The 22,967-nt window shown below is 35.6% G+C and overlaps 1 protein-coding gene across 1 annotated transcript in view; it reads right to left on the bottom strand.

The window, feature by feature from the left end:
• ADARB2 (adenosine deaminase RNA specific B2 (inactive)) overlaps window positions 1–22,967 on the bottom strand; it is a 704,572-nt gene that overhangs the window by 512,431 nt on the left and 169,174 nt on the right. Inside the window, 1 exon segment of the mRNA XM_074193215.1 lies at window positions 4,377–4,445. Within this exon segment, the coding sequence (XP_074049316.1) occupies window positions 4,377–4,445 (69 nt within the window).

Here is a 22,967-nt window from a genome sequence, read left to right as displayed (position 1 = left end):
TACTAGAAGGTACCTTAGAAATTAAATAGTTCATCACTTGTATAGTGCTAGATAAATGAGAAAAGTAAAGTCCAAAATATTTAGATGACTTGTCCAAAGTCACCTAGCCAAAAACAGCAGTACCAGAATTTGAATTCAATTCTCTTCAAAATTCAGGTCAAGAATTATTTTAAGCTTGATCTTGCTCCCTTAAGTTTCCTCTTGCAAGAGAACATTTATGCCAGTTTAGTTCATAAGTCTTGAAAATAATGTGACAGATCTCATAATTAAAAAAAAAAAGTCTGTTGATTTCCTGATTTTATGAGAGGAGGAAAAAAATACACTCTTTTTCCTCCCCCATTTCCCAGGAAGTGATTTTTAAATGTACCACACAAAGATAACCATGTGTGACCCTAACTTCCTTTGGGATACAATACTCAATGTCTACCCTCTTCAAGTAATTCCCAGGGGTTTGTGTACTTAATAATAAATGGATTGCAATTTATATTGTTGGAAGAAATTAATACATGAGGAGTTCTCAATGCTAATAAATTCAGAGATTTTTCATGTATGAACTACTAATTTTAAAAGCCTGATTTTTTAAATAAAACATTTGATAAGATCTTTAATGATGAGAATAATGTAGTTTGATTTGAATATCCAATGACAATAATAGCTTTAGTCAGGAAATAAAAGCAGTGGTCCAAGACTCTCTTCCTACCAGCATATTTTTTTTCTTTCACCCTAATGTTTTCTGAAAAATCAGTGCTTTGATTCTCCATGTTATAAAAGGAGGGGAAAAATTATGTGATATCATTAATACCAAGAAGATGATTTAATCACAGTGGTGATACCATCATGAATAAAGAAAATGACATCAGACATTTAAATGTCTGGACTGACAGCTGTAGGAGATGAGTCTGGCCAAGAAAGGCAAAAGAAGGTTGAACTAGTTGTGCTCTAAGCACAAACCTAAGCCAGCTGGCTTTCTTCTATTATCCTTATATAAGATACTCAAAATTGGTCTCACTTTTCCCCCAAAGAACACAAGAATCTGACCTACTTAAGTATACATAATCCAATCCCTTGTGCAATGATCTGGGAGATGTCTGATGATGTGACCAGGAAGAACCTTTGAATCTGCCAATGTGACTTTTGGGGAAGGAAGCAGCCAGAACTGAGGAGGAGTAGGTCAAGTGGCTAAACAAGTCACTTCTTCACTTCAGTTCATGGGATGGAATTAGCTGCAAATCCCTTTTGGAGTGGCAAACTTTACATTTCATGTGACAGAAAAAGGGCTTAAATTCATTTCAGAGAAGAACTGGGAAAGTAAAATGAAGAGGAAGAAATGTGGACAAAGAGAATAATTTCCACAAAGAATTCCACTCTCCCTGATACAGAAAAAAATCTTGTATTTTATTTTTTCAACTACCTCTCTAACTTCTACACTGATCTTAAAAGCTCTTAAAATAAACAGGATAAATTCTATTTGTGATATGATCAGAGTAGGTTGGATGGTAATAATACAACCAATATCAATAAAGCCCTTTACAGTTTTACAACATTTTACATCCATTATCTCATTTGATGCAACATCTTTGTTAAACAAGTTGTATAAGAAGCATAGACTATCATGGAAGATGACATGCATATACAGAATATTTATCAGACAATTCTTTTTATGAAAGGATGGGACTGGGAATAAGACTAGCTTATAGGTTTTATATTTAACAGTACTTGAGCAAAATTTGAAGGAAACTAGAAATTTTGAGAGATAGGAGATTGAGAATCATTTATAAGAACTGCCAAGAAGACCAGGCTACCTTTTATCATATCATAGATTAAAAGTAGACAGGCATAGATTAAAACATAGATTTAAATTATATCATAGATCTAAAGAAGGTCCATATATTGTAACTACCATATTTCATAGAAAGAGGAAAACTGAGTCCCAGAGATCCTATGACATGACAAAAGGCCCTTCACTATTTTAGTTGTTTTTCATTTAGCATTATATCATTTTCCCATCAACTTCTCATCAGTGTACTTTCTAAAATGGGGAGTCCCCAAACTGAACACAATAATCAAGATGTGGCATGATTGAGATAGACTATATAGAAGGCTCTCAGTTCATCCTATGTAATTCCATTTTTAATTTAACTTGATTGCATTAGTATTTTGGGGTCTGGGAGAGGGAGAGAGAAGGTAGTTGCAATACCTCACTGTTGGCATTTTGACTTTGTAAGAGATTCAAATTTCTAGCTAATTTTTAGGGGAATTTCCTATACTTCCTTAATATTATATTTTTGACACTGGTTTTTGAAACAGATGTAAGACTTTACATTTCTATCCATTAAATTTAATCTTATTAAGTTTAGCTTATTATCAAGATCTTTTTGCATCTCTACCTCCTTCCAACATTAGTCCTCACTCTCAGCATTGTCTTCTGTCAATTTTAAAATTCCACTTCTCTTACTGTCTAAGTTATTGATAATATAATTTGAAAGAGCACAGAGCCAAGGACAGACACTTAAAGGACTCTAATAAAGCCCTTTGTCTTAGCTGACACCAATTAATTAATAACTATGATATTATTTAGGACTGAGTATTTCACCAATTTCAAGTTAAATTAATTGTTCTATTAATGTCTCTCTAACTTGATCAAAGGTAGTATGAAAAGTTTTTGTAAATGCTTTGCTAAAGGGTAAATAAAAATATGTATCAAATCTGCTGATATGTTACAGAATTGAGTATAATGATAAAAGGATTAAAATTATCCTTGCCAAACTCTAAAAATAATTAGGTCACAGTCTATTAATAATTGATAAATGATAAATCATTTATAATCAAGCATTAGCTATAAAAGTTGAAATGTTAAAATGAGAATTCATAGCAAAAAAGTCACATATTCCATGTTAATCAAAATATAGGCTTATACAAAAATGACAGTAGCACTTGGATGAACAGGTGTGATGCACAGTAGACAATATTCTAATGAATGAAAGCCCATTCAATTAAATCAGGAAAACTACACATAAAGTAACAGCCAGCTGCTAAGCCCACATTCTAAAGTGAGCAAATGCTTATTTAAACAGTTAGATTGTACACATTCTGTTAGTATGAAAGAGGGGACAAAAAGTGAGGGAGAGGGTTAGGAAAGGAAGGAGTAAGGGGGGAAAGAGAAGGGGAGAAAGTGGGGAGACAATAAGGAAGGGATTGTAGGAACAGGAAAGAGGTAGGAGTGAGAATGAAGGAAAGATTGAAAGGAGAGAGCAGTACAAAAGAACTAAAAAGGGGAAGAGGTGGAAAGAGGAGAAAGGGAGGGAGAAATTGCTGATCAATTATGAAAACAATTACAGCTTTAATCAAACAATAAACATTAATAAACACTTTGTTCCAGTCACTATAGACTGGGGGAAAAAAGAGGAAAAAGATAGTTCCTACTTTCAGGGAACTTACATCTCAATAAATTCTCACATCATCTCTCTAAGGAGGCTGCTAAACTATGAACAAGAAAACCAAGGCTAGAGGGATTTGGTGATTTTCCCAGTGGGACTCTAAGTGTCTGAAATCAAATGACCATACAGGTTTTTCTGACTACTATGTACTATGTACATAGTTCTATGTACTATGTCATCAAGCTGAATGACATACGAATTCCATATTGTATGTACTATGACATCCAGCTGAATGACACATGCAATTATTGCAAATCACCACACACGTGGGAGATAACATAACAGCTGCTGTGATCATCACTGATAAATACTAAAAATTAAAAAAAAATCAAACTAAACTCACCTTCACATCCTAGCTTCTATTTCCAGTCCCCAAAACTGATTCTCTCTGGGCCTATTGCCATCTCCTCACTCCTGATGCTAATGCTGAGTCATCAAATTCTCTAACCACAAAGAAGATCTCATCATCTCCATATATTCCATTTCTAAGAGATTGTTGACTTTTAGTATTTAGTGACTCTAAGTTTAAGGAGAAACAGGTACTGGGTAGGGAGGGCAGTATTTATGACTTTGTCAGTTCATTCATCTATAGGAAACTACAGGTTCATTTTATATATGAGCAGAGACCAAACTAATGACTGAATCACAGATCTCTGAAGCAAGAAATTCTCTCTCTCTCTCTCTCTCTCTCTCTCTCTCTCTCTCTCTCTCTCTCTCTCTCTCTCTCTCTCTCCCTCCCTCCCTCCCTCTCCCCCAAGAAAAAGCCAGCATCCCACAGAGATTAAGTAATCTACCAAAATAAAACTTGGGTAGCAAAGTCACAATTAAGACCCAAATACAATGACATTCAGCAATCTTTCTAACACACTAGAATGAATGCCTCTCTGGGGAATGTCACAAACTAATTGGTAAATGAATGTCACTATTTTTTTTACTTACCCAGAAGAAACTGACTGGTATCCAGTGAAATCTGTGGAACACTGGCATGGTATTTCCCTGGGAGCCAGCCTGCATGAAAAAAAGCACGAGTGGGTGTCTGCTCTTAGGTGATGTCTTGAGGTGTTCAAGAAAAACCTGGTAAGAGTCCACTACAATGGACCTTAGAGATGCCAGTGGGAATGTAAGAAGAGACTAGAAACAATTTTGAAAAGCAGGTTCCTTTCTTTATTGAGAAACCCACGAATTCAAAAGATTAAGTAACTTGAATTTGAGAAAGCAATAGTTACCATAACTTATCCCCCTAGTTTTCTTTTCTCATCAGCTAGTGATATTTTCTTCTGAGTTCAATGAGATCTCAGTTCCTTTTTTCCCAAATTGAAGTAGTGGGGAGAATGGAATTAAGAGAATTCAACTGTCCAGTTGCTTTTTATTCCTCTCAAACTATCACAATGAACACTGAACAAAAAGCATCTAAATTGTTCTAAAGGAGTGGGGAAAGGGGTTGGAGAGACCTAAGGCTTTTTATGGAGCAATGTCTGAATTTCCTTGGTCATCATGTGCCAAGTGATAACAATGAGGTGATGGATTATTAAACTAACCCCAGGGTGAAATGCTGCTCACCCATGTGTGGCGATTAATGCTTTTGAGATAATTAACTAATTGGTATCCTGGTGAGTATTCTTTATGGGCTATTCAGTTCACTTGGTTGTCTTATTCCCCAAAGGTAGTTTAGCCACCCAGGATTTCCAGAATATCAAGTCCACTCAAAACATTTTTTTCCCCTACAACACTATTTTCCAAGTTCTTTGCCACCCTGAATTAGCTATCTTGTGCATCGTCTCTAGGAGATCAATTTAAAAATCACTGCTTCCAGTAGGCCCTTTCAAAAATAGGGGAAGGGGGGGGAAGAGAATTGTTTCCTTTTTTCCCATGCTCCTAGCTTGCTTCATCACCATGCTAGAGAAGCAAGGAGGTGCCTGTAGTCCTTTGTCCCTGAAGGATCCCATCTATCACTGCTAGCTTGCCTGGGGCTTACTAGGACACCAGATCCCATGATAATATACGGTAAGGACCCTTAGCTGCCCCTGCTGCTTCTTCAAGAGTCCACCTTGATCGTGGATAAAAACAACTCAGGGTAGAACCAAGGGTGAGAAAGAAGATAGATTCTTGGAGAAATTAGTCTGGGAACTGAATGGAGGTGACAAGCAGGGCAGGGTGTGGGGTGGAGTGGCAGTCATTCTTCCAGCTAGGATGGGCCAGGGCATGCCATGCTATATTAAATCAAAGACTAACAAGCTGATTGCATCTTTGACAATGTCTGACTGGATCTTCCGTCCTTCTTGGACTAAAATGACTATATCTTATACAGAACTGGCCCTAGGTATAGGCAGTATAGCATATGTCCTCCCTGGTATCATACAAAGGAAAGGGCAAGAACCCAGTGGCCAAAAAATGACTCCCAAATACTCCTACCTAGGTGTCTTAATTTGTACAATTCCTTGTACTAAAAAATCAATGAGAGGATATGAGAGACTCCATGCTAACCAATAATCATAGGATGTTAAAATTGGAAGAGATATTAGAAACTGTGTAGTATAAGTCTTAGCTGATGAAACTAAGACAGAGAATACTAGAAATGTACTAAGGATATCACAACTAATCAGGGGAAGCTCAATAACAGAACCCTTTCCCTTTCAGTGTTCTTTCTCTTAGGTCACCTTATATTCTCAAGAACATATGTTGAATCCACCAAAAGGAGTAGCCATTTTATGTTGTAGGAAGAGTGCTGTGTTTGTAGCCAGAAGATCTGTTCAAACTCTGACTCTGCCAATTCCTATCTGTATGACCTTGGCCAAGTCACTTAAACTCCTTAGACTTCACTTTCTTTTCCAATTTTAAAAATGAAATACCATGACCCTGACAGGTCTAAACTTATGATCCTATGTAACCTTCAACCCTCACATATTATATATATATATATATATATATATATATATATATATATATATATATATATATATATATATATATATATGTATGTATGTATTTCACTAAACATCGCAGAATTCAAGGCCTCTATTCCATTGTTAAAGGGTTTTCTATCTACTGAAAATATAAAAATAGTAGATGTTCATAAGCTTCGGTGGAACCTTAGGTACAGGACTGTTTTTATTGTGTTCCTATTTTGGGTGTATAAGTCATCTGGACCACAGACAAAGAAAACATGCAAGAGAGAAATACATGTCACTGATTCTTCAGGTTACATTGAAATCAGTATACCAGAAGAATACCAGAAACTACACTAAGAGCAAAATAAAGCTACCTGAGATGGACATGTAGCACCTGAGTTGTCTCAGGCCAACAAAGCTTGCTCTCCCTTCACATTTCATGTTGGGTGTTAATGCTCTGAATTTATAGGATTAAGAGAACAGAAAATTAAATTTATTTCCCTTGTATAAGTCATTAATTTGCCCCCCCCCAAGATAGAAGCATCACTTTCTCTGCAGTGCTTCATAAAATTTTTTGCAAGCATTCAATCAGATTTTGCAGTGTGAGATGTTAGTGGATGAGGGTGATGGAATTGAAGTCAAGAGAATTTAGAGGGGGGTGTACCATATGGTCTCTTTCAGTCTCATTTTTCTCATCTATAAAATGGTAATGATAATAGTACTTATATCCCAGAGATTTTGTGAAGAAGATACAATGAGATGATTCATATACAGTGCTTTGCAAACCTTAAGGTACTCTATAAATATGAGTATTAATGTTATTCCATTATCATCATCATCATCATCATCATCATCATCATCATTATTAAAGAAATGCACAGCAGAGAAACAAACTACTTGGCTAAATTTGATTTTGGTTCTGAAAATACTTATTTCCTCTACAATGGGTAACTGACAGCTCCTCAGTGTTAGACTTTGACATTTGAATGAACATAAAGCGATGATAGATAATGTACTTTAGCATAGAGAAGTATTATCTTTGGATTCAAGAGACTGGCATCTGGGTACCTCAGTTTTTTCATCACCAAAATGGGGTTAAATATCCTACCTAAAAGTTGCAAGGCAACCTTTTTTAAATCTTAATGCATTATGCCAAAGAGTGCTATCATTGTTATTATTCCCTGTCTTTGGGCACATCAAACATACAACTAGCATCAAGTCTGGTGGCACTGTACGTGAACAGTGTGACCTACCTTTCTCAATATGTTTTATAGCTTTTAGAAAAACTAGTTTGCTTCAGTCAGACTAGATTAATTTTGCTTTAGAGCTCTTTCAGTTTGCTAACGGCACCTTAAGGGCCCTGTATAAATGAATTAGGAATGACAGTTTCTCTTTCAAGGGGATAGGTGACCATGTTCTTGTCCTGGCCAGGACATGCCAGATGAGAACCTGGGAATAGAAGGCAGTATGTTATCAGCATTCGTGCTATTTTTCATCTGCATTCTCCTTTTCCTTTGAGAAAGTTTAATGTTGTTAGCAAGGTGGGGAAGACTTTCAAATACAAAAATAGGTCATCACTTAACCCTGCTAAATGGTAACAAAAATATCCTGTGTAGCTAGAGATACTGGCCAGAGAACACAGGCATTTTGGATACAAATTTATAACTTCAGAGAGTGAATGAATCTATGCTATGGTTGTATATATGAAATAATATTTCCTAATTACCTCTTTATCCCATTGGGATACTATTGTGCAAAGGAATAGCTGTATGGGTAAACATTGTATGTGTGCAGAAATTGGAAAGAAGGAACTCTGAAATGCTATCTTTAATTTCTAATTAAAGAAGAAATTTTTTTTTATTTCTCTACCAGGATGAATACTACAATAAGAACAGTCCTAGCCCTTTTGTTAAACAATCCTAAGGGTAGGATTTTTAGAAATCATTGACACCTAATAGCTAAGGGGTGATAGCTGGCTGAGGTTAAAAAGTGAAAAGTAGGAACCATAAATTGAGGATGAAGAAATGTCATGTGCATATGTGACAGAGTTCCCCACTCTACCCATACCCATACAGGGCCACTGACATCCCTGAATTTGTATGATGAGGCAGCTAAATGGTAGAATAGATATAATGTTGAATTCAGAGTCAAAAGGAACTGAGTTCAAATCATGCCTCAGATACTTATGCAAATCATTTATTGTCTTTCAGTCTCACTTTCTTCATCTGTAATAATGATAATAGAACCCACTTTGTGGGAATCACGAGTGAATATTATAAAGGGTTCTGTAAATCCTAAAACACTCTATACATGTTAGCTATTATTAATTGAGTGGAATAATAATAGTATTTGATATTTATTTATTTATATAGTATTTCTATGGCATTATACATGCTGTTTACATCATTCATTAAAGCACCCACCATATTATCACCTGATCTTGAAATAACATAGTGATGTATTACCATTATTTTCCAGAGAAGAAAACTGAAACTCAAACAGCTGAATTTGCAGATCATGACCAGACAGCTATCAGGAATTAGGATGATCATCAAAACAAAGTCTTTCCAGCACTCATTCTATTACTCTATGCTGTCTTTCATATAATAATATCAGTCATTAATAGAGTTCTTTTGAAAGTTTGCAAATATACACATATATATATATATATATTCACATATATATGAAATTTTCTCTCTCTCATATATATATATGCGTATATATATGTATATATATATATACATATATATATGTATATATATATATATATATACATATTCCTCCTAATGGCTCAGTGAAATAAGTTCCATTATTGTTTCTATTTTACAAAGGAGAATGATGAGGCAATACATAAACCAAAAGCACAAGGGTTACCAACAATTTAATTACTCTAACTTGAATAAATTAACCTGAACAAAATGCATTAACTCTTTAACCATCTGAGAGCATTCAAGTCTTAGAAGAGATTGAGGAATCTTCTCTTCCTAGTCCTCCATGACTTGAACTTTAAAAAGGATGAATCATATTTTGGGCACTCTTTGTTTCTCTACCCTATATTCATTTAACTTACAGAAAGATCCTAAATGCACCTCTTTTGCAAAGATCAAAATTTCCTTTTTATTCTTTTTCATGCTGATTTCTTTTAATTTTCAAGGAGGTACATCTTGTGTTTAATACACTAGACTTGAGGAAAACAAGTCTGGGCTCATATAATACATAACCTTAGTAATCCTATAATCTTTGACCATATCCCCCTTCCAAACTAGAGACTTGATCTTTTGAACATTTTATATTCTTGACTAACCTTATCCAACTGCTAAAATTTAGAAAATTGAGACAAAATAAAAGGACAAATAATAGTATTCTAAGAAAAAAGTTGGAATTAATGGATTTTATTTAGATAAACTAGAAGATGGGAATTTAAGATACTCTTATTAAGTAGAATGGGGGAAGAGAGCTTAGCCCATGGAAGGTAAGGGAGTGGAGGGAGAATGTTAAGGTCTGTCCTCTGTCCCTGGGACAGGACTCTGGGGATTTGACCATATTCAGACCCTGGTCACAGTCTGGGACCCCCATAGAGCAGGAATCCTCCTCATAGCCCCGGGGCAGAGGGGTGTACTCGCGGTCATCCACAAACCAGAGCACAGGCAGGGGAGCAGTCAGATCCTCACATACTGAGGTCCTTGTGGGAGTGTCCCAATAATACTCAAAAGCTCAGGAAGCATCCCAAAACCAGCCAGGATGGGGAAATGAGTAAACAGAAAAAAAAAATGAATTTGACCATAGACAATTACTTTGGTCCCATGGAGGATCAGAATACATACACTGGAGATGAGAAAGTCCAAGCTTCTGCATCTAAGGACTCCAAGAAATATGGAAGTTGGGCTCAGGCTACAGCAGAGCTCAGAAAAGATTTTGAAAATAAAATAAAGGAGGTAGAAGAAAAATTGGGAAGAGAAATGAGAGATACAGGAGAAACATGAAAACAAAGTCAGCAGCTTAGTCAAGGTGATCCAAAAAAATGCTGAAGAAAATAACATGTTAAAACCAATTTAGGTCAAATGGATAACACAGTTCAAAAAAGTTAATGAGAAGAAGAATGCTTTAAAAAGCAGAATTGGCCAGATGGAAAAGGAGATAAGACAACTCTCTGAAGAAAACAAATCCTTCAAACCTAAAATGAAGCTAAAGGAAGCTGATGACTTTGCAAGAAAACAAGACACAATAATTCAACACCAAAAGAAAGAAAAACTAGAATACAATGTGAAATATCTCACTGAAAAAAACAACTGATCTGGAAAACAGATCCAGAAAAGATAATTTAAAAATTATTGGGGTACCTGAAAGTCATGATCAGGAAAAGAGCCTTGACCTCATTTTTAAAGAATTTCTACAGGAAAATTGCTCTGATATCCTAGAAGCAGAAGGTAAATGGAAATTGAGAGAATCCACCGATCTCCTCTGGAAAGAGATTCAAAAAAATTAAAAAAAAACAAACAAACCCAGGGACATTATAACCAAGTTACAGAATTCCCAATTCAAAGAGAAAATATTACAGACAGCCAGAAGGAAACAATCCAAATATTGTGGAGCTACAGTCAGGATTACCCAGGATTTAGCAGCAACCAAATTAAGGGCTCCTGGGACTTGGAATATGATATTCCAGAAGGCAAAAGAACTCGGAATGCAGCTGAGAATCAACTAGCCAGCAAAACTGAACATCCTCTTCCAAGCGAAAAGATGGATTTTCAATGAAACAGGAGAATTTCAAATGTTCCTATTGAAATGACCAGAGCTGTATAAAAAATTTGATCTTCAAGTACAGGACTCAGGTAAAGCATAGGTGGATGAGAAGGGTAAATTATTAGAGATTTATTGATGATGAACTGCATGTATTCCTACATGGGAAGATGATACTATTAATACTCATATAAACCTTCTAATTAAATAGAGCAAGTAGAAGGAGCTTTTATAGAAGAGGCATAGGAGAGAGTTGAATTTGAAGATATAATATATTATAAAAAAGGACTTAAAGGGTGAAAGAGAAATGTACTGGGAGTAAGAGAAAGGAGAGGTAGAACAGGCTAAGATATTTCATGCAAAATAGTCAAGAAATAGCTTTTGCAATGGTATGGAAGGGGGGAAAGTGAGGGAAGGGTATGAGAGAGCTTTCATTCTCATTGGAAATGGCTCATAGAGGAAACAACATACACACTGAATAGAGTATAGAAATCTAGAAGAAAAAGGACAAAAGTGGGATGGGGGAGGGGAGGAAGGAATGTGGATGATAGAAGAGAGGGTAGATCATGGGAGAGGATAGTCAGATGTAACACATTTTCTTTCGCACTTTTTGCAAGGTAGTGGGATTGGGTGACCTGTCTGGGACCACCGAGCCAGGTGGTTGCTCGGTCTCTGTAGGCTTGGGGCCTCTTGGCCCCAAGGGCCACTGCTCTGTCTGCTGTGCCACTTAGTTGCCCCACAGCACATTTTTGAAGATGAACAGAGCAAAAGGAGAGAGAAAATAAAATAGATGGTAGTAGGGAGGAATGGATGGAAGGAATTACAATCAGCAACAGCAACTGTGAAAAAATATGGAAGTAACTTCTATGATAGACTGATACAGAATGAAATCCACCTGAGACAGAGCTGATGGTATCAGAACAGATTGAAACACATTTTTTCTCTTTCTTTCATTTTATTTCTTATGAGGTTTATATTTTTGTGGGGGGGGAGGGTATTATATTTACTCAAAAATATTTTAATAATGTATAAATAAATTTAAAAAAATCTTTTAAAAAAGTAGAATGGAGGAAATCAAGGTAGATTAGACACTGAATTCAAGTAACATAGGGACCAACACAAGAGATGAGATGATTGATGGCAGAGTGGTTAAGCAAACACTAAAAAACAAAGCCAAAGCATATGGGAGATATATAAACATAAGACATCCAAGAAAAGAGAGAGAACTCTTTATCTAAAGAAATATAACTATTTATCTAGTAGAATGACATTGAGATACAATATAGAATTTTCCTTCAGGCAAAATACCAGATGGTGGATATCTCCTCACCTTAAAATGAGCTTGAACCAATTACTATTAGAATAGATACTGGGGACTTGTCTTCTCTCTTGTGGACATATATCTCTGTAATTGTCACTTCCTTTGATTCCATCTCTCTTTGTTTTTGTCTCTGTTTAGCTTTCCCTGACATAATGTCCTTCTCTCCCCCCGCCCCCTTCTTCCCCATCCCTGCTCCTGCTTTGGCCATTTAGGTCAATTCCATGCTGGACTCTGGACTGGATAACCTAAAAAGTCCTTTCTGTGTTTTATTTCTATCTGTCAATGACAGAATAAATCTTTAGAGGTGTTTTAGACGCTAATGAAATTATTGTAAGTATTACAGGTATTATTATCCCCTACAGGTTCAAAATTATTTCATTGTGAATTGAATTTAAATTTCTAGAGAAATATCACTATAAATCAGTCTCTAGACCTCAACTTTGTCCACTTTGGTTGAATTGAGAATTCTTCAGTGTTGATTGAAGTGATTTTATAAAGTGATTTTACAAAGGGGCATATCTGTCTTACCAGGAAGTGGCAATGGGCTGTGTTTTTATATGTGGCGATGGGCTGTGTTTTTATATATTTAGCTAATACATGCAGAGATTGATAGTCAAAGAGACATTGGAGATAATGATGACATCCCAAGGGTTAGATGAACTTGAATAATAAATGAAATAAAAAAATTTCTAAAACCAAAAGTTACATATAAGAGTTTTGATGTTAGCATATTTTCAATTTTATCCTGTCTACAGATAATTTAACAATTGGATAAGGCAATGACATCTTACATAGAGATAGTAATATAAAATGCTTAAAATTTATCTCTTTGGGTAGCACGGTGAACTATGAATTATTCTATGCTGGCTATCCATTTTTTTTACTTCCCAGATTCTTTGTTGTCTTTCTTTTTCCAAGTCTGTATTTTAATAACAGACATTTCTATGCTTAAGTTCTTCCAAAGTTTCTTTATCTTATTAGGACTCCCAAAAACCTGGGGAATGAGAGAATAACTTATTCTAGATAGCATTTCCATTTTACAGATGAGGAAACTGAAGATAATAAAGGTTAAGTAATTTCTCCATGATCACAGAACTAATATATGTGAGATGTGGCATTTGGACCCTTTTTTTTTTCATCTTAAATCTAGCATACCATCCATGCTGACATATTACTTTTTTCTGGACAATCATGTTGCTCATTATTTTATTTTCCCATGGCCAAATGAATCTCTATTTGATGATTGAAAGCATCCAGGAGAAGAACAATACAAATAACTCAGAAAGCTTCCCCCTCTGTAGCTCTTTTTGGTAAACTTTATGGAGGGTAAGGAAAAGTTTTTTGTAAATATTTTGCAAATTCACTTTAAAAACTGAGTTCATTCTGCCATTTAGAAGCAGTTGCAATTAGAGGTAGTTAAGCTTTACATGATATCAGACTTCTATACATAGTCAGGATTGGAAGAAAAGGCAATTTTTGGAACTCAGATTCCTTTATCAATCAATTATGAAATCTGAAAAAAAGAGCCTTAAAGATACATATGTTTGGCACTTACTGGTCATGTTCCATTCCTCAGTTTCCTGGATTATAAAATATGCTGTTTAGATTTTTTGGATCTCAGACATCTTCAAAATTTATGATCCTATGTTCTTAAGCCCATTCTTCAACAACAACACAACTCTAAAATGACAGTGATATAAGAGTAGATAGGATTCTAGGTTTTAAGTAAGGAAGATCTCAATGCAATTCCCACCTCAGTCACTTGTCATCTATGCAACACTAGACAGTTTTCAGATTTTCAAGGTCTCAATTTCATCCCCTTTAAAATGAGGGGTTTAGATGACTCAATGACCTCTCATCTCCCCTTCAGCTCTAGAAATGTGATCCTATGAATACCTTTATTGAATCACGATATGCTTAGAACTATGACAGGAATTGTGGAACTTTCCCAGAAAAGTCCAAGAAAGGGTTCCATCTTTAAGTAAGATATAGGTCTTTTTAGTGAGGCAAGCTTATTGAATTTTTAAATTAAAGAGTTCATAATACAGGTTAGTAAGACAAAAAACCCAGAATAATAAAGGAGGGTAAAGGACGGGGGTGGGGGAAGATGATATAGGCATGTTTTTAAGAATTTGCATCATCTCAACAACATGGACTTGTTCACTTCTGCATCACAATAATCAAAAACAATTTTAAAAGACTTGTTTTGGAAAATACCATCCATTTCCAGAGAAGAAACTGTGGAATTTAAATGCAGGCCAAAACTTACTAACTTCAATTTTTAAAAGTTATCTTTTGCATTATATCTTTTTTCTATTTTTTATTTTGATTTGATTCTTCTTTCACAATGTGATTAATATGGATCTATGTTTAGCACGCATGATCTATATTAGATTGCTTTCTGTGAGGGGAAGGGGGAGGGGCAGGGAAGAGAGGGAGGGAGAAAAATGTAAAACTCAAAAACCTAGCAAAAATATTGTTGAAAGCTATCATCACATGTAGTTGGAAAAATAAATAAATAAAAAATAAAACAGGAAAAAAATGCATCATCAATAGGGTATCTCATTCTTCAGTTTAAGGGGGAAGGAAAAGCCAAGTCCCATGTGACTTAAACGTTTCAATTTTTAACTATCCACAAAAAAACAGATGAGTCTACCAGGATATAAGGACTCTGCTGACAATTCTAGTCATCAAGGTGCTTATGTCACATTACTGAGGCCTTTTCCTTAAGCCCCTTTGGAGTTGGGAGCAGTGGCTAATAACCCTGGCTTGTCAGAGCCATGAGATTCTATGATACATTAAAAATCCAGCCAACCTCTAGGCAAATTCTGCCTATGGTCCCCAGAGATGGGGCCTGTATTTCTGGATGGCAGCGGTAAGGCAGGGGAAGCAGGGGAAGCACCCCACCACACTGTAAATTAAAATTAACTGCCTCAGAAACCTGAAGGAAAGACACATTAGGAGACGGGCGTCAGAAATATCATGTTGCAGTCAAGCCTGACCCTGGTTACTTGAAAAGCATTTCTCTGATTTGTTCAGGTCACAAGTGGGATGGAAATGAGCCTCTGTACTGCTTCTTCACACATCCGGATTTAATAGACTTTCTTCCACTGATAAAAGACCACTAATGAGTTCATTTTCAAGCTATTAAATTGGCTATAATAGCTAGTTCTACTGATGATTGCACAGAGACCTCCTGGTCACAGTGGGTTTTGTCTCCTTTAGTTAACCCTTTGCTGTCCTGGTACTGAAACATCACCTATAATGGCAAAGGAAGCCCATGTAAGTAGGGTTAGTGTTCTTGATTGGACGTGCTCATCTGTTTTGTTCTATCCGTCATGGCCCCATATTCAAATAGCAGGCAGACTGGGTCCTGCCTTACCTTCTGTTCTGCCCTTCTACACCAGGTGATGCCATAAAGAGCAGAGGACAGACAGAGTAAATATATTTCTTTGGATTTTGTGTGATTGATTAGGGGTTCATCATTTCTTTTATCCATTGAAATCTCTGGTTTCTAAGTCCAAGACTTGCTTGCTATTTGTTGCACCATTATTATTTCAATGCCCTGGTTTACATAGATTGGAATTACCTAATCTCCAAAAAAAGGGAATATTGATGGAGAAAATCTGTGGAATTTTTTTCTGAAATCTTTCCAAGAACCCTTTTTTTAAAGTTCATTTTGATTCTACAAACTTGCTAAGGCATGGAGGTATTGCCAAAGTCAATACGTTAGGTTTGAGTGGATGGGGATAAGTTTGGTAGCAGTAATGAGATTTTTACACCTCATGTCTAGAGTCATTACAATGAATATTATTAGAGAACAGCTATTCTAGGTATTTGGTTTAAATAACCATCTCCAACATTCAAAGGCACGCAGTTAATAGCAGGACTGCTCAACAGTGTTGGCTCTGCCCTTTTCATTATAATTTTCAGAGGGTGACTTCAGATCAGTTCAATAACGCTTCCCTTTATTATAATTTTGTTTTTAGCTATTTAGGCAAAGGTATCCAGAGACCTTCAAGCATGGGCAGCCACAAACTCAAATAGATTACTGATATTTTTTAAATGACTGCCTGTTTTCTTTTTTTTCTTTCTTTTTTTTCCAAAGATTTTTTTTTATGATGAATATGCCCAACAGGTCAGAGACATTAAATTGCCCAGTGCTAAAATGTAATATGTGGCAATTAATGATTACAGCCCTGTCTTAAATTGGTTTGCAGTTAAGGCACCTGGAATGATTTCTGGTCAGCTCTAATAAACCTAACTGTTTCTGATTGGTTAGTTGCTAGGATGAGACTTGTGGGGGGTGGGGGTGGAGGACATCCTAAAGCCTCCAAATTGCATTGGATGCAGAAATCCCTTTGAAGTAGTACTGAATCAATGTCACACCAGTGGTGCTGTGCTATTGTTTAAGGAATTCTTAAGGGGAAATAAAAACGGTAAATTATATTCTCAAGGATACAGTGCCTTCTTAGCACATGCCCCTTCTGTCAAGGTTAGATTGTAAATTATATATTACATATTATGTACTTATAAGTTGATCTGTTTCATTGCTCTTTCATAAATTTCCCATAGAGTTTCTTTTAGATATGGGAAACATCTAAGTTTTGTTTGAAAGACTTGTGAAAGAGATCTGGGTAGTTTTCTTTCTTACACTTCATAGGATGAGACACTGAGGGGAAGCTTATTTGGGAATTTTGAGAATGTCACAGGAATTTTCTAGATAAATAACAGTAAGATGCAAAGAACTAGGAAGAATGTAAAACACCTGAATTTTGGTGAGCCATTTAGTGGCTTCCGAGCAATATCATTGCTTTGGATTTCTGTTGAAAATCATCTTTGTCATGTATTAATTTCTCAACTCAAAAGTAAAGAAGCTGACTGAAGAAGGTGAATGCACATATTACCACAGGTCAGGACAGTTATTTGTAAGTTTTGTGGTGCAGTGGAAAGCACAGAGCACTAGCAGCAGGAAGACCAGAGTTCAAATACTTCCTCACACAGTTCTTAGCTGAGAATCCCTACAGAAATCAATCTGTTTGAGCTTCAGTTTTCTTCTCCATAAAATGGGAATGATAATAGCCCCTACCTAACATGGTTATTGTGGGGAACAAATGCTCATGCAAATCTTAAAGTGCTCTATGCTAATCATTATCTTGTAAAAAAAATTATACTAATTCTGTGATACTTTAAATGCTATTATATATATATGAATATTTATGCAGATATTTGCATGTACAAGCACATATAAAATTGAGTTTGTGTGTTTCGGCATTATATATATATATGATGCTATATTGCCATGTTTTACATATATATATATATATAATATGCATATATATGCTTAAATTCATATACTTTTTAATTTGTATTTGTAAATTTGAATCCCTGCCTGATTTCAACTCAAAAACAAGGAGCCCTCCCTAGATTAATTCATCACTTCTAAATTCAACTACCATATTGCATACTTAAGTCTTGATTTGAGGGTACTATCCTTAGCAATCTGTCTGAATAAAGGACAAGAGGATGGTATACTCAGCTCCTCCCAATGTCTTCCTTTATAGAGGGCATACAATGGTTCATTTTATTTTGTATCTCTTGTTCTGACTAATTTCAACTCCATTGAACATGCTCATATACATACCTATAAGTGCAATTTTTTTAGTTTTATGAATCAAAGAATTGGGTCCACTTAAGTTCTTTGACACACCATTAACAAACAGGGAAATATTACAAAATGATTAAAATTCAGAGACCTTTGGATTATGGGAATGCCATAAAAAGAATTTATTAACATCCTCTTCATAAAGACTTCAAGGGGAGGAAGGTTCCAACCTTACTCTTGATCTCTAGTCCAAGTTGAAGATGTTGATGTTTACTAACTTTGGGGCAACTAGATTAATGTTGATAATATAATTAACTATTTAAGTGTGAGAGCTGAAAATGGCTTGGGGGTAAGCATCATTACAAAAAAAAACACTTCTTAACTTTCTTAAGACTACTATATGCTCTGTGATAAGCTATGGGAATGCAACAAAAGTTAAGCTAAAATAGGGAAGATGATATACAAACAATCATAGTCTTACATGATTTATACTGTGTAAATAAGATATAATCTCAGAGGGTAGTCACTAAGGTGAGGGGGGCGGGAATAGGCAGAAACCTCCAGTATAAGATGAGATTTGACCTGATACTTGGAGGAGAAGTCAAAAATTTTCAGAATATTGGGAGGAGGGGAAGAAAGTCAATGAAAAGGGCAAGTCAGGATATGGAATGGCAAATTTGAGGGGAGGGGGAAACCCCAAGAAAGCCCATGTCCCTTGATCAGAGAATATATTGAAGGAAGTAAAATATAAGGTGACTGAAAAGATCAGAAAGGGTTAGAGACTTTAAAAGCCAAAAAAAAGACTTTCTATTTGATTCTGGAAGAAACTCCCTAAATTGGTGAAAATCCATCATTTTACAGAGAATGAAAATTGAGTCCTAGAGGGGTAAATGGTTTACTCAAGGTTAACCTAAGTCGATCCTAAGTTCAAGATTCTTCCCTCTATATTTTACTCTTTCTCTATGCTGATTACTACCTTGCCAAAGAATCTTAAACTAACAGAATGTTAGAATCGAAAAATTCTCAAGACATCACCTAGCCAATCTGATCCTTCACTCATCACAAAAGGAATATGTCTCACCAAGGTCCCATAATAAGTGACAGTGCCAAGACTCAAACCCAGACCTTCTGACTCCAATTCCTATTCTTTTCATATTACATCAAGGCTCTGTTAACAGCATGATGACTTGAGGATGCCCCCAAATTATTAGTAAACAACACATTATATCACCTCCACCAACCACTAAGATACATGTGTGATCATGGAAAGAGGGAATAATGACATTAATTTGTGCTAAGTTGTTCCCCCATCATTTGGACAAAATAGAATAGAATCATCCCAGTTCCATGATGAAAGCATGTTGATTGCAGAATGATTGTGTCATTCTTGTGTGGGAAATAGTGGCTGGAAAACTCAATAATTGTTTTGGATGAGTTTATTAGCTTTTTCTTTGTTTACTGGAGTGATGATAGAATAACTTATTATCAAAGAGAAGGAAAACCATAAAAATGTGGATGGGAGGAATTACGGAGAACAATTACATAAATGCTTGTTGAATGAATTATCAAATAAATTAATGAAGGGGACTACCTCCTGGGACAGGTCAAGAAGAATAGTCTGCCAAACCATGAAAGGTCACATATAGGTTATTCTAACTAAGTCCATTCTAGAGGCCCAGCATGAAATGACTGCACATTAAAAGTAGCTGATGTTTTTTCTATTCTCCTTGGACCTTCCACAAGCTGAAAGCCCATAAATCTCCTTGAACTCTTAGTAGCCGCTGAAATCTGTAATACTTGGTTCCTCTTTTAACTTACTCTCAGAACAAATAATTTAAGACACTAAGACAGTGGCAGTATATTTGATCCAAAAGGGAAATTCACTTTCTATTCCTTTTGAAATCGCCTGTCTAATTCCCTTCCCAATAATTGATTCCCTCCACTCCTACTAGGGTCCCCCTCCCACTGCTTCCCTACCACCCCTCTTCCCAAGCTCCACAGTTCTAGACCTACATTACAAAAAGCTTTCTCATTTCTCCCACTATTATTATTCAGTATCCTCCTGATAAATGCATCCAAGTCTTTTTACTATTATGGAATTAATACTTTTCTTCTGATGAAAGAGAAGACAAGAGGGCAACATCTCAGGTGAAGGAAGAGGAAGGAATGAACTAGTCTGTTTAGCCAAGTTGTATAGGATTTATGTCAGTCTATCCCAGCTCAAGGTGACTTGATATGCCTGCCCTCTAAGGAATCATATTTTTCCTTCATCAGTCACCTTCCCTTCCTTATGTCCACCTTCATATAGAAAATTCTGCACTTGTAAGCATAATAGGGAATAGTAATACTTAGGAATATGCTGGAGCTTTTGTAATGGAAGCAAGTCACATACTTGAAAGAGGAAAATCTACTTTTTTGGCTATTTTTTTTCCCTGTACTGACTTGATGCTTACTAGTTGTGTGAATGGACTCTGTCTCCTTATCTGTTCCCATTATCTAGTTGTCTACTTACCTGCTCATATAGTTTTTGTGAGGAGAGTGTTCTCTAAACCTTAAAATTAACAACTTATCATTATTAATTTCCAATAATAAAATCCTACTTACGGAGCAGTGGTGAGTAACCTGAATTCTCCAAGGCTCAATCTGAGTCCAAACTCTAATGGGTTAAATAAGAGTGGAAAGGATTCAAATAGAGTCTAGTGATACATTATATTTGCTTGTTAAGACTGATTGAATTGAGTAGAGACTGAATCTTGGAACAGTAGGCTGGTCAATAGGCAATAAATTACTTATTCATGGCAACCTATTATGACCTTTGAAATTAGAATTTATTTCATTTTTGCTTTTATATCCTCAGCTCTTAGCATGATGATACCTGGCACAGATTCAAAATTTAATTAATGTTTGTTGAATGATTAAAATGATCTTCCTCCTCTTCTTTTCCCATTCATTCAATAAGCATTCATTTAAGCACCTACTACTTGCCACTCATCATATTGTTTTTTTTTTGAAGACAGAACAATACAAAAATGAGATAAACCTTGTTCTCAATGAGCTGTTGTTCTGTTTTGGTGGATTGTCCAACTGGCGTCAATGAACTTGTTTAAAAAGAATTGCTTTTCATTGTAATTCTATGTGTTTTGCTTTATGCATTTAAAACATACTACTAAGAGGTCTGTTTGTCCAAAGCCTTTGCCAGACTTCCAAAGAGGTATTTAACAAAGAAAAATGTAGTAATACCTGCTCGATCATGTGTGTCTATGAACAATATAAAGTCAGATAATTAAATACAAATCATGTTGAAAGTAGAAACAAAAATATGCAGTTACCAACTGGATGGGGGATGGGAATCAAGAAGGCTTCATATATAAAGCAGCACTTGAGGTAGTCTTGGAAGAGTTGTGTTGGAAGAGTGAGAGGTAAGGAAGGCTTATGGGCATGTTGACAGACTGGAAACATGGAGACAAGGAATAGAAGGTTTCAGCCTACTAAGAGCAAGGTCAGTTGGACTGGAATGTCTTGCATGAAAAGCTTTGGGAGGTCATCTAGGCACCATATTGGGAAAGGCTTGACATACTGAGCAAAGAAGTTTGTACTTCAACTTGGAAGCAATAGGGAGCCACTAGGCATTTATGAGCAGGAAAGTAATATGGGCCATGGCATTCTTTAAGAATATGAATACTAATATGTATATTGGATAGATTGGAAAGGAGGAAGAGAGTAGAGAATAATAAATCAGCTGGAGGATTTTACAAAAATCTATGTATGAGCTGATAGGTGGTTGAACTAGAGGGTAGTAAGACTTCTATGTGAGTGGATAGAAGGGAATATATCTTAGAGCTATGGTATGGAATCAGGAAGACTTGATTTCAATATGAGACATGAAACAGAGTAAGGATGAGCCTGATTGACTAAAAGGATAGTGTAAAAGCGGAAGGTTTGATGGTAAAGATAATTCTTTTCTATTGGGTATGTTGCATTTAAAATGTCTTTAGAATATCCATTTGCAAATTTTAAATAGGCAACTGGTCATGCTTGAATAGGATTTAAGAAGAGATTTGGGTGGATTAAAATTATATAGGAGTCACCTTTATAATTATGATAGCTGAACCCATGAATAAATGAAAATATCAAGAGAGAAAGTAAAGGAAGAAATGGCCCTAGGATAGATTCCTGCGTGAAACCCACATTATCTTTTAGCATAATGGCCTGATAATCATTGTCACTATGTGTTAAATAGGAACAATAAAGGCTACTTGCCTCATAGGGTTATTATAAAATACATACACATTTTATAAATTGTAAAGCACCATGAAATGATGAGAATGACAACAGTGAAATTAAATACTTACTTAAAGTGGTTTTGGTATTACTAAATTTTTCTTTAATCTAGACTATCCACCCAGATCAGTAGCAACACCCCCCCCCACAAAGTTTTTACTAGTCTTGATTTTTTTTATTTTATAATTTTTCTTTTCTTTTTCTTTTTTAAGACAATTTTATTCCCTCTATTATCTCTACATTGATTTCATCACTAGTTTGCAGATTAAGATTGTCATTTCTGCCCGTTTAGCGGTCTTGATGTTATCCATCAGTGCAAGGTTAGAAATTATAAGAGATAGACATAATTCATTAATCCAACCTTAAACATTTTTGTAACTTTCTGCTTTTACTGTTTTACCTCTCTGTTGGCAGTACTTAAATCAATGATTTCTTGTACATCTCAAAAGGCCTGCATCTTAAACTATGTATGATACTTATAGGATCTGATTCTAGCCAAGGAAATAAGGTCATCATGTACCAAGCTATGATGTTTCTTATATCTGGGGTGCTGTATATAATATTTGTGTCACTCAATCTCCAGAAAGATGTAGTGGAAATTGAAAATGTCAAGAAGGAACAAATGTAAATGATCAACAAAATGAAACAACTTATATGTTAAGATAAAGTACATAACACATATATGTATCTATATT

Source organism: Macrotis lagotis, chromosome 7 (assembly GCF_037893015.1).
Source record: "Macrotis lagotis isolate mMagLag1 chromosome 7, bilby.v1.9.chrom.fasta, whole genome shotgun sequence".
NCBI lineage: Eukaryota > Metazoa > Chordata > Mammalia > Peramelemorphia > Peramelidae > Macrotis > Macrotis lagotis.
Note: the sequence above shows the minus strand (reverse complement) of the source record. Positions and strands in the feature narration are given on the sequence as shown.